Source organism: Erinaceus europaeus, chromosome 17 (assembly GCF_950295315.1).
Source record: "Erinaceus europaeus chromosome 17, mEriEur2.1, whole genome shotgun sequence".
Classification (NCBI taxonomy): Eukaryota; Metazoa; Chordata; class Mammalia; order Eulipotyphla; family Erinaceidae; genus Erinaceus; species Erinaceus europaeus.
Genome location: NC_080178.1, coordinates 66,817,292 through 66,829,774, shown reverse-complemented (window position 1 = coordinate 66,829,774; position 12,483 = coordinate 66,817,292). Strand labels below are relative to the sequence as shown.

The window sequence follows — 12,483 nt, the reverse complement described above, 5'->3', positions numbered from 1 at the left end:
TCACTCAAATGCCTTGACCCCTGTTCCCTGTCCTCTTTGAAATACCTTGACAACTCTTTCCCGAATCTCTTTGGTCTTAACTCCATATACTATGGGGTTTAGAGCAGGTGGGAAGAGAAGGTAAACATTGGCCAGAAGGATATGAATATGAAGTGGCACATGCCGGCCAAAGCGATGGGTGAAGAAAGAGAAGAGGGCTGGTGTGTAAGAGATTAGGATAACACAAACATGGGAACCGCAGGTCCCGAAGGCCTTAGACCGAGCTTCATGGGATGAGAGGCGAAGGACAGCTCGTGCTACGAGGACATAAGAGAGACCAATGCAGAACAAGTCAACTCCAATGACCAACAGCGCAGCTGTTAGCCCATACACACGGTTAGGCCGGGTGTCTCCACAGGCGAGCTTCACTACAGCCATATGTTCACAATATGTGTGTGGGATCACGTGACTTTTGCAAAAGTTCAAGCGTCCAATGAGAAAAGGACATGGGAACATGAGCATGGAGCCCCGCATCATAGCTGCGACGCCAATGCGGGCAATGATGGTGTCAGTGAGAATAGTGGCATAGCGAAGTGGGTGGCATATGGCCACATAGCGATCAAATGCCATGGCCAACAGCACAGTGGACTCCATCATGCAGAAGGCATGAATGAAGAACATCTGTGCCAGGCAGGCAGAGGAAGAGATGTGTCCCGCCCCACACCAGAGGATGGCCAGTAGCTTAGGGACCGTGGTGAAAGAGGCAGCCAAGTCAATAGTTGAAAGCATGCACAAGAATAGGTACACAGGCTTGTGTAGGGCTGGTTCAGTGATGACAACAACCAGGATGGTTATATTACCCACAATTGTGGCTGTACCCAGGCAGCACACGGGGAGTGAGAGCCAGAGGTGGAACTGCTCAAGACCTGGAATGCCCAGGAGGAAGAACATAGAAGGATCCAGGCTAGTGTGATTGGGAGACTCCATGTTTTCAAGAATCCTGAGAATCTTCTGTGGTCAGAAATCCACACTCAGGGTCATATTACCTGAAGAGACAACACAAACCAGTAGATGTGAGTGAGAGTAGACTAAGCCTATAAAATGCTAGGCAAGCTTTATCAGCTATAACACAAAGATAATAACAGTGCTATCCCATACAGTTGTTAAGGAAATTGAATGGGTTAATATTTGTAAGGAGGTTTGCATAATGCTTGACATGTTGCAATTGTTAAATAAGGGAAATGAACAGGAGAACAGTGTTTGTTTGTCACCAGGGTTATAATGGGGGCTGGGACACAACAAATCCACCACTCCCAGTAACCTTACCCCTCCCATTTCTTTCACTCTTTTTAAAAATATTTATTTAATCCCTTTTGTTGCCCTTGTTTTATTGTTGTAGTTACTGTTATTGTTGTTGATGTCATTGTTGTTAGATAGGACAAAGAAAGAAATGGAGAGAGGAGGGGAAGAAAGAGAGGGGGAGAGACATACAGACACCTGCAAACCTGCTTCACCACTTTTGAAGCGATCCCCCTGCAGGTGGGGAGCCAGGGGCTTGAACTGGGATCTTTATGCTGGTCCTTGCACTTTTCTCCACGTGCGCTTAACTCGCTGAGTTACCACCTGACTTCCTCTTTCACTCTTTTTTTTTTAATGTGATGGAGATAGAGAGAAAGAGAGAGGGAGAGGGAAACAGAAAGAAAGACACCTACAGCACTCTTTCAATACTTTCGAAGCTTCTTCTTTCCACCACAAATGAGGAAGAGGGCTTGAAATTAGGTCTGGACACATGGCAATGTTGTGCACCACTGCCTGACTGGAGAAAGGGTTCAAGTAATCATAGTAATTTAGAAATGTCATTAAAAATGGTGATTTCACCATTTTCAGCCCATCTTGGATGTAGCTTAAAGAAATCATGTTAAGTGAAATAAGTCAGAAGCAGAAGGATGACTATGAGATGATCTCACTCACAGGCAGAAGTTGAAAAACAAGATCAGAAGAGAAAACACTAAGCAGAACTTGGACTGGAGTTGGTGTATTGCACCAAAGTAAAAGACACTGGGGTGGGTGGGGGGAAGAGTTCAGGTCCTGGAACATGATGGCAGAGGACCCAGTAGGGGTTGTATTGTTATGTGGAAAACTGGGAAGTGTTATGAATGTACAAACTATTGTAATTTACTGTCAAGTGTCAAGTATTAATCCCCCAATAAAAAAGTTAAAAGAAAAAAAAACTAGAAAAAAAGAAAAAAGAAAGCTTAAAAAAAGAAGAAGAGAAATGTCTTTTAGCTAAGGCCTATTTTTTTTCCAAAGAACAGAATAAATCATTCCTATGAAGAATATGCTTCACATATAGAAACACACACACACACAGGGAGAGAGAGAGAGAGAGAGAGAGAGAGAGAGCGAGCTTCGTGAAGTATAATTAAAGATTAGGTGGGACCAGAACACAGTTTGCTGGCTGAGATAATCTTTCTTTCTTTCTTTCTTCCTTTCTTTCTTTCTTTCTTTCTTTCTTTCTTTCTTTCTTTCTTTCTTTCTTTCTTCTTTCTTTCTTTCTTCTTTCCTTCCTTCCTTCCTTATTTCTTTCTTTCCTTCTTTCTTTTTATCTTCATTTCTTCAACTCCGAGTGGAACTAGTTACTGGTATTTATTTCCTGTCTTACATAGCTGATTACCATAGCTGATTCTACTCCTTTCCCCACCACAAGCTGTTTTCACATATTCCCGATCACCCTTCTTCAGAATATCAGAGGATGGAAGATGCACACATGTTCAATTTTCACTCTCCCAAATGGTGAAGTTAATTCTCTGGACCTTTGCTCACTGTAGGAAACAGAAACTTCTAGCCTTTGAAAGTCTATGCTTGGGATAATCCTTTCTGCATTCTGCCTGTAGTTTTGAGCTATTCCACTGAAAAGATGTGGACGAATTCTTCTCAGTCCTACTGTGTCACATTAAAAGGTGATTTTTTTTTTTTATAAGACTACCAGAGCTGATTCATCTCTCCTTGTGGAAAGATCTCATAATCCTTTTTCTTTTTGTCTTACCTTTCCCATACCCTCCCCTTCTCTAAACAAGCATATAAGGCAAAAAGAATTCTGCAAACTACATGAAGCCATAATGGTAATAGCTGGAATGCATACAGGCCTAGTGATTAGGATAAATGCTATGAAGTCACCTTAACTGGAAGCTTTCAAAATGAGGGTATTAGTGTGATAGAGTTCATACTCATTTACCCCACCACACATATTTCATGTGAAACACCACCTGTATAGCTAGTTTGATTCTTTTTTTAAAATTTTTTTATGTATTTTCCCTTTTGTTGCCCCCCCCCTTTTATTGTTGCTGTAGTTATTACTGTTGTTGTTGGATAGGACAGAGAGAAATAGAGAGAGGAGGAGGAGGGGAAGACAGGGGTGGGGAGAAAGATAGACACCTGCAGACATGCTTCACCACCTATGAAGTGACTTCCCTGTAGGTGGGGAGCCCAGGCCTCCAACCCATATCCTTACACCGGTCCTTGAGCTTCACGCCATGTGCGCTCAACCTGCTGCGCTACTGCCTGATTCCCGCTAGTTTGATTCTTGAAATTGGATACCAAGTACTGGATTAATAACAAATATCTTTAATAGTGATTGATTCCAGGAAATTGAAGAGTCCAAAAATACTTATCAAAGAGCAGAATTGAGCAGAATTGAATTGACTCTTGTCTTAATTCTTTCTCACTCCAGCTATGTACCTGTGAGAGGAGAAGAGAGGGAAACTCTCCTGTTTCTTAATGGAACACACACTGCATGTGTACAGTCACTGGAAAAAAAAAAACAGAGACTTTTTTTTTTGGATGTGTTAGAAGATTCTTCCTTACTGTGAAGGTGGACTTAAGAGATAAGCAAAATCAGACCAAACATGTTGTTAGGCAACATCAGTGCTTATGTTTCTTTCCCTAGACATAGTGGCCAACACAAGGAGAGGAGGTTAGTAATGATTACCCTCCTCACCCACCTCCTATTACATGCCCCTCAATCACTCCAAAGCTAACCTTATCAAACAAAGTAAGGACTACAAAAGTTGAATAAGGGCAAGAGACTGACATACTTTAGTAATGACTCTTTGGTCACTACCAGGCCATCCCATCACCTGGGGCCCTAGTCAGGGAGTCCTGGGATTTCCACACAGACATGATGGGCCTAGACCTCTAACAGATCCCTCTCTCCACTGTCACTAGTCATCTCCTGTTGAGCTGCGCCACGGAGAAGAGAGAGAGGAGATCCAGAGAGAAGAGGGAACACAAATCTTTATTTGTGCTGGCACTTCAGAGTTGGGTGAGAGAGAAGCAGCTTGGGCCACGTGGAGGTAGCAAAAATGGCCGCCTCACACAGCAGCCTTCCCTGCGTCTAACCACCAAAGTGAAGGGCTGGCAAGAGAGAGAGGTGCTGAAGAAGAAGGGCTTTTATGGGAGTAGCTCTCATGAGAATGGGAAGGGGGAGGAGTAACCATAGCACTCCAGGGTAGGTAATAACTCTAGTGAGAATGGGAAGGGGGAGGAGTAACCAAAGCACTGCAACTATGGCGGGGAATTGACAATGCCCTGAGGGTACAACATGGCGGAACAGGTGCTCCTAGAATGTCCCAACTCTGGCAGGAACTAGCAATAGCCTGAGGGGACAACATGGCAGATGTGACTGCATCTGCACAATTTCCCAGCAATCTCCATCAGGAACAACATAATGGACCCCTTTGTGGGTCTCTATAGGACCTTGCCTTCAATGTGGATCAACAATGGTAGGGACTGTCCCATTCTGCAAAGGGAGGTTGGACAACATACTCTACCTACCACCTGAGGAAGATGGGTCCTGAAATTAGTGCAGCCTGGAATGTTCCTAGCCATGAACACAGAATGCCAGTTCAGATCTACAGGGATGCAGAGGTTACATAGGCTCCTGTGCTGACTATGGGCCCCAGATCAAATCAATGGTGTTTACTGTTAACAATATTTATATACTGTTAACAATACTTTCCCTATATTTGGGAGCAACTCTCTTCCCTGACCCAGCTTTCTTTTTTTTTTTTTTTTAATTTATTTATTGGGGGATTAATGTTTTACATTCCACAGTAAATACAATAGTTTGTACATGCATAACATTTCTCAGTTTTCCACATAACAATACAACCCCCACTAGGTCCTCTGTCATCCTTTTTGGAGCTATATTCCCACCCTACCCCCCGGAGTCTTTTACTTTGGTGCAATACACCAACTCCAGTTCAGGTTCTACTTGTGTTTACTCTTCTCTGATCCAGCTTTCTAATCTTTTTTCCAACTATGGCACTATCTCCCCAGACAATAATCTGGGTCCATCTGCATATTAGATGTTAGGTGCAGGCAAAAACTAGTAAAGTCATGGGCCCCTAACTAAAATAGATCTACTAACCTTTTCCAAAGTGGAGACCCGAAATCTTTTTCTGCAATATTTTTGTCTTTAGCGTCATGATTAGTCATCAATTTTTTAATATTTTATATCTTTTTTTCTTTATTTTATTTATTCTCTTTTGTTGCTTTTGTTGTTTTATTGTTGTGGTTATTATTGGTATTGTTGTTGTTCGATAGGACAGAAAGAAATGGAGAGGGGGGGGAAGACAGAGAGGGAGAGAAAAAGATAGACACCTGCAAACCTGCTTTACCACTTGTGAAGCCAGGGGCTTGAACCGGGATCCTTACGCCGGTCCTTGAGCTTGGCACCACCTGCGCTTAACCTGCTGCGCTACCATCCAACTCCCTCTATTTTATATCTTAACTCTTTTCAGCCACTATGTTCCAGATGCTACCATGATGCCAACCTGAATTCCCTGGGCAGACAACACCACCACTGTGTCCTGGAACCCCACTTCTCCAGAGCCCTGCCCCACTAGAGAAAGAGAGAGACAGGCTGGGAGTATGGATCGACCTGGCAACACCCATGTTCAGCAGGGAAACAGTTACAGAAGCCAGACCTTCCACCTTCTGCACCCCATAACGACCCTGGGTTCATACTCCCAGAGGAATAAAGAATAGGAAAAGAAAAAAGGAAAGCAGGTTCTCTGGCTGCTGTCAGTCAAACCAGACATATTCCATTCTGGCGTCTTTGACAGGTTGGATCTCTGAGCTGATATGAATCTGCTCAACTGAGTAACTCAACATCATCCAAAATGGGATGCCAGCTGAGGCAGAAACAGAAAAGCCCTACTCATTGTACCACCCCCAGTGACTTGGCTTGTTCCAGATATCCCTAGTGTTTCTATTCTCAGAAATTCATTCAAGCAAAGTCAAGAGGCTTAGATTGACACACCCACTCTAACTAACTTTATATTTGTGACTTTTTCCCCTTACAAATGCTAGCCTTACCACAAATTGCCACATATCACTTGAGTAAATTGACTCCTCATTTTATTAATAGAATTACACATTACTGCCATCCCAGTTCTTTCTTTCTAGGCATTCCTGACCTTTACACACACCAACCTCTTGGGAAGACTGTTTTCTTAGAACTTACTTTCACCACCATCTTGTCCAACTCACAGGACACGCCTGTGGTCTGACACACTCTCTTGCAGAGAATACCTTATGATCTGTAAATATATATATTTGCAAACATCCTTACTCACACTTTAGCTTAAACCTGTGCCTTTCTTACTCAGCATATAGCCCTATTTTTATTGCAATGTTAAATCCAATGCCTTCAGTACAACAGAAGTCCCAACATTACAATTTTGGGAATGAGACTGAGAATGAAGACTTCCCTTGCTTCAAACTGCGTCTGTCTTCACAAGGGCACAACTGAACTTGAACTGCCTCTACAAGAACACTAACCATGACAAAACTCAAGGTAATTCTTTTTTTTTTTTTTTTGCCTCCAGGATTATCACTGGGTCTTAGTGCTGGTACTACGAATCCACTGCTCCTGGTGGCCATGCTTTTCCTTTTTATTGGCTAGAACAGAGAGAAGTTGAGAGTGGATGGGGAGATAAAGAGGAGAATTGAAAGACAGGCATTTGCAGACCTGCTTCGCTGCTTGTGAAGCATCCTTGCTTCAGGTGGAGAGCCGGGGCTTGAACCCCAGCTCCTTGTGTGAGTCCTAGCACTTGGTACTATGTGTGTTTAACCGGGTACACCACCATCCAGCCTCCCCTCAAAGTAATCCTTTTAAAACACTGATCCATGAAAGAGTTCAAGCATGACGATTCTGTCGATTGACCATTCCTTGCCCAATTTCCTTTGCTTGTTAGAGCTTTTCTCTATCTCACTAAGCAGATACTATTCACTCAGGTGTTTAGTGATTATCTCTTGCTAATAATTCCCAAATATCATGGCACAGGTCTTGGGCCTTCTTCACAACACTTCCCATTCCCCAGGTCTAGCTGCCATTGTCATTTGTTTCCTCCTTTGCTGGAAACTTGCCCCCTGGCTCCTCTTTCCAACCCCTGAACAGAATGCAAAACCAACACACCAACTGTAGGAAGCCTACTAAATAAAACTGGAACTCATCCTAAAGACTAAGAAATGTCTCTTCTTAGCTCAGACTCACATGATTTCAGGACAGTGGAAATGAGGTGGCACAGTAATGTGAAAGCATCTTCACAGGACTGAGAGACCATCTCCAAGCTCCTCATACCCTCAGCTGTGTGAATACCACGCCGAGAGAGGCTGTTATACTGAGGCAACCTGTCTCCTGGCCCCACTTGGGAGTTTGGTGAGCTACACCAGGTTTATGATTAGCACCATCTGGGGAGCTTCTGTGTTCCCTAGGAAATTGAGCGTCCAAAATTTCCTCTTGCAATTGTTGTTGACCAGGTAAGAAACTAGAGGCACAGGTAGAGAATAATGTTGAAAAGGAAAGAAAGAAAATTTTGGAGTCTGTTCTCTTAGAACTCTTTCTACATGCTTTTTTTAAAAAAAAATTATTGTTGTTGTTGTTTGTTTGTTTTTCTGGTTCCATGCTCCTCATCTCTGAGTTGCCACTGTATATCTGACAGCACCTAAGATTTAAGGACCACTGCAGCTACAGGCATTGTAGTTACCAGAACTGGATTCCTCTGTTTCAATGCAGTTTCATTTCTTCAAAGAGACTGGAACTCACATGCCTTCCCGTTTCTCTGTGTGACTATCCCTGTCTTATTCACTTCCAGGACTCTATTATTAGAATCTATCACACATATCCTCACTGAACATTATTGCATATCTGCAGAGTTCTGACTTTGAAAGGTGACTTGTCATTTTCTTTTTATTAGTGACTTAATAATGATTGACAAGGTGGTGGTGTAAGAGGGGTACAATTCCATATAATTCCCACCACTATAGTTCCATATCGCCTCCCCTCCGTCAGAAACTTCCCTATTCCTTATCACTCTGTGAGTATGGACCAAAATTCTTTATGGGGTGCAGAAAGTGGAAGGTCTGGCTTCTGTAATTGTTTTTTGGCTGAACATGGATGTTGGTAGGACAATCCAATAGATATTATTTTGCTGCAAGTTGTAAAGAAGCTCTAAAGGATATTATACCATGTACCTAGCAGAAGTGACTTTCTAAGGCAGTGTTTCATAACTTGAAATAATGATATAAAGACATAAACAACTTAAACAGGGGCACGAGTAGACAGCATAATGGTTAATGGTTATGTAAATGGTTATGCCTGAGGCTCCAAAGTCCCAGGTCAATCCCCACAACACCATAAGTCAGAGTTGAGCAGTGCTCTGGTATACAAAAAAAAAAAAAAGAAAGAAAGGAAAAGAAAAAAGAAAAAAAACTATACATTAGGCTGGTGTATCTGGTTGAGCACACATATTACTGTGTACAAAGTCCCATTTTCAAGCCCCCAGTAGCAGTGGGGAAACTGCGTAAATGGTGAAAGAGTGCTGCAGGCTTTTCTCTCTCTCTCTCTTTCTCTCTGTTTGTGTGTGTGTATCTATTTCCCCCTTTACTCTCAACTTCTCTGTCTCAAGCAAACAAACAGTAAGTAGAAAATTTAAAACAAGACTTAAAAAACTTGCATCAACATTATTATCTATCTCCAAGTATCTGTTGCTGAGAATCTAGTCAGTGTGCTTAACTTAGTAGACTGTATTATCAGAAAAGTGGCTCCTTTGCGTTAAATCCACAAACCCATTTTCTCTAGACCCAGTTCACTCACAGTTCCACTACTCCCATAAACACTATTTCATGTAGCCTCTCTGCTCACACAATATACTCTACCATATGCTCAAAGCCTTGTTCAGGCCATGAGCCAGTGTCTTGAACTCCTACTCCCAGAAATGACCCTGACCAGTCCCTAGGATCCCACATCATTCAGGGGAGTCTCCCGGGAACTGTCTGCACAGGTATATTGCCTCTTTTCATAATTTACTCAGAACTTGACCTCCCCAGCACCTTTCTAAATGGCCCTTTTCTTTTTCTTTTTTTTTTTCTGCTCGAGTCATGTCACCCCTGTGCTTCGCGCTCAAGTAGATGGATAAATTCAGAGTTTTTAACTCTACCATTCTCCCAGGCAGAGACTTCATGAGCTCATCTTTTCTTCAGTGAAAAGCTCCTCACTGCCAGTCTTTGGTTTTCTGTGCAACTAGTCACTGACAGGATTCATTGGTAGCAATGGCAGACCAGTGAGGACACAAAAGTGCAGAAAACATCTTGTTAAAGGAAACCTGAACAGGATGTGCTTTGTGACAGCAACAAGTTCAGAAATGCACATGGGAGTTCTATAAAATGACAGTACAATTGAAGGATCGCATACTACGTTGCAGAGGACTGAGAGATAGCTCAGGAGCAGGGTGCATGCCTTGGCATATACACAGCACACGCCTGAGCCCCGGCACCACAGAGGAGATGACGTGGCATAGGGGGAAGCTCCAGTTCTGTGGTTTATCTCTCTGTCTGAATGAAAAAGTGGCCAGGAAACCATGAATAGTGCAACTATGAAAGACCACAGAATACCAAAACAAACAGTAGTGGTGGTGGTGGTGGTGATGGTAGTGGAAGTGCTAATAAATAGGTTTAAAGAATGCATCCAAGGGGCCAGGTGGTGGACACCTGGTTAAGCACACAGGTCAGAGTGTGCAAGGTGCCGGCCCCGGCCTGCAGGAGGGAAGCTTCACGACTGGTGAAGCAGGCACGCAGGTATCTCTCTGTCTCCCCTCCCTCTCTATTTCCCCTGCCCTTCTAAATTTCTCTCTGTCTCTATTCAATAATAAATAAAACTATTAAAATATTTGTTTTTTTTTTTAAAAAAGAATACAGTCATGAAAAAGGCTGCATCAAAAAGGTTATATAATAAATAAATCTTAATTATTTTTAAAGCTTGTTCAAGTACATTTGTATCATAGCATGATATGGGATGCATTGGATCGACCTTCCCGTGGTGCATCCCATGAGTACCCATTCATTGGGGAAACTGATGATCCTTCCTAGCCGACTGAATCCACATGGATCCCAGTCACTTTCAAAGCCAGCATTTTGACTGGCTACGGAAGAAGGGCAAACGCTAGAAGAAGAAGAATAGCATGATACGGGTTCCATATGTGAGTCATTAAAGATCAACATATGCATCCTCTTTTTTTTTAAATATTTATTTATTCCCTTTTGTTGCCCTTGTTGTTCTATTGTTGTAGTTATTATTGTTGTCCTTGTTGTTGTTGTTGGATAGGACAGAGAGAAATGGAGAGAGGAGGGGAAGACAGAGAGGGGGAGAGAAAGATAGACACCTGCAGACCTGCTTCACCGCCTGTGAAGCGACTCCCCTGCAGGTGGGGAGCCGGGGGCTCAAACCGGGATCCTTACGCTGGTCCTTGCGCTTTGCGCCACCTGCGCTTAACCCGCTGCGCTACAGCCCGACTCCCTTTTCTTTTCTTTTTTTTTTTTTTTTTACTATTATACTAAAAACAGAGAAACAGGACAAGTGAGGTAGAAAGAGAGAGAGAGAGAGAGAGAGAGAGTCATGCTAACTTGAGTGGTTTGATGAATCATCAGTGCACAATCATCAGGACATGGTGGTCTGTGGGTCGCAGAATTTTGAGATACATAGTTTCTGAGGCTCTCTATGATCGCCTGCAAGTTCTCTCAAGTGTGATCTGCTGCTAGTTCTCTCTTCCTTACTCATCTATCTGTGACTGGCTCTTCTGTAGGCAACAGTAAATTCATGATGCACAAGAACATTCTTTACAGGTGGTGGCGCATCTTGTTGAGCACACATATTACAATGTACAGGGACCTGGGTTCGAGTCCCCAGTCCCAAGCTGCAGGGGGAAAGCTTTGCGAGTGTTGAAGCAGTGCTGTAGATGTTTCTCTTTCTATCTCCCTCTCTATCTTCCCCTACCCTCTCAATTTCTGACTGTCTCAATCCAATAAATAAAGATAATTTTAAAAAATTAATAAAACAATATTTATTTAAAAATTTTCAAAGAACATTATTTACCACTAGATATCAGACAAAGTACAGAAGAAAAGAGGGAAGTCAAAGATTATCCACAAGAGAAGATGAAGCTTTTATTGTGTGCTCACTTGTGTCATGTTTGTGTAATGCTTTGTTTGCAGAAAGCAACACAAAACTCAACGATTTTGGGAGTCGGGCGGTAGTGCAGGGGGTTAAGTGCATGTGGTGCAAAGCTAAAGGACCAGCATAAGGATCCCAGTTCAAGCCCCCGGATTCCCACCTATAGGGGAGTCGCTTCACAGGCGGTGAAGCAGGTCTGCAGGTGTCTATCTTTCTCTCCCCCTCTCTGTCTTCCCCTCCTCTCTCCATTTCTCTCTGTCCTATCCAACAACGACATCAACAACAATAATAACTACAACGACAATAAAAACTACAAGAGCAACAAAAAGGAAATAAATAAATATTAAAAAAAAAACAATTTGTTTCACAAGTAATTTCCTTCTTCTCCCAAACTTCAAAGATTTTAAAGACAATCCCTGGAATGTGTTGTTTCACAAGGTAAAGAATAATTGAAGTGAAAAGTGGAATTAAAGTTGGCCTACAGCTGATTTGCATTGGGGAAGATTATGTAGGTGGGGCCAATGTAGTTAATGGTGTTCTTAGCAGTGGAAGAGAAATGGCAGCAGAAGAGCGAGCCATGAGGGTGAGAAAATGACAGGGTGAGAAGGCGCTGAGTGATTCTTGTTGAATCTGAAGATGCCGAAGGAGGTCAAAGCTGGTGGAAATAGCACAGAAGTATCTAACCAAAGTCTGTTACACCCAGATCAATGTAGGTCTCTTGCTTGGATAAAAATATAGAAATTCCTATTGCAAAGCTACTATTTTTTAGGGGCTACTATTAAACAAGCACATTTATTTATTAATTATACCAAAAAGGTCTACAAGGACAACTCAACCCCTCCACCCCTAGTCATGATTTGTCTCCTTGCTGGTTCAGCTCAGCTTCGTGCTCTCAGTTCGTCTCCTTCTCCACGCTGCAGCTTCTTCTGTCTCCTGCTATTTACGACTCAGAGTCAAAGGTCAAGGTTCCCTGCGGGTCCTCTCTTGTCCAG

General features: G+C 42.7%; 1 protein-coding gene across 1 annotated transcript; it reads right to left on the bottom strand.

Moving 5' to 3' along the window:
• LOC103122895 (olfactory receptor 52P1) lies at window positions 1–966 on the bottom strand. Its single transcript, XM_007533510.1, has one exon. The coding sequence runs from the start codon at window positions 964–966 to the stop codon at window positions 1–3; it is 966 nt and encodes a 321-aa protein (XP_007533572.1).
• Between the last annotated feature and the right edge of the window lie 11,517 nt (window positions 967–12,483).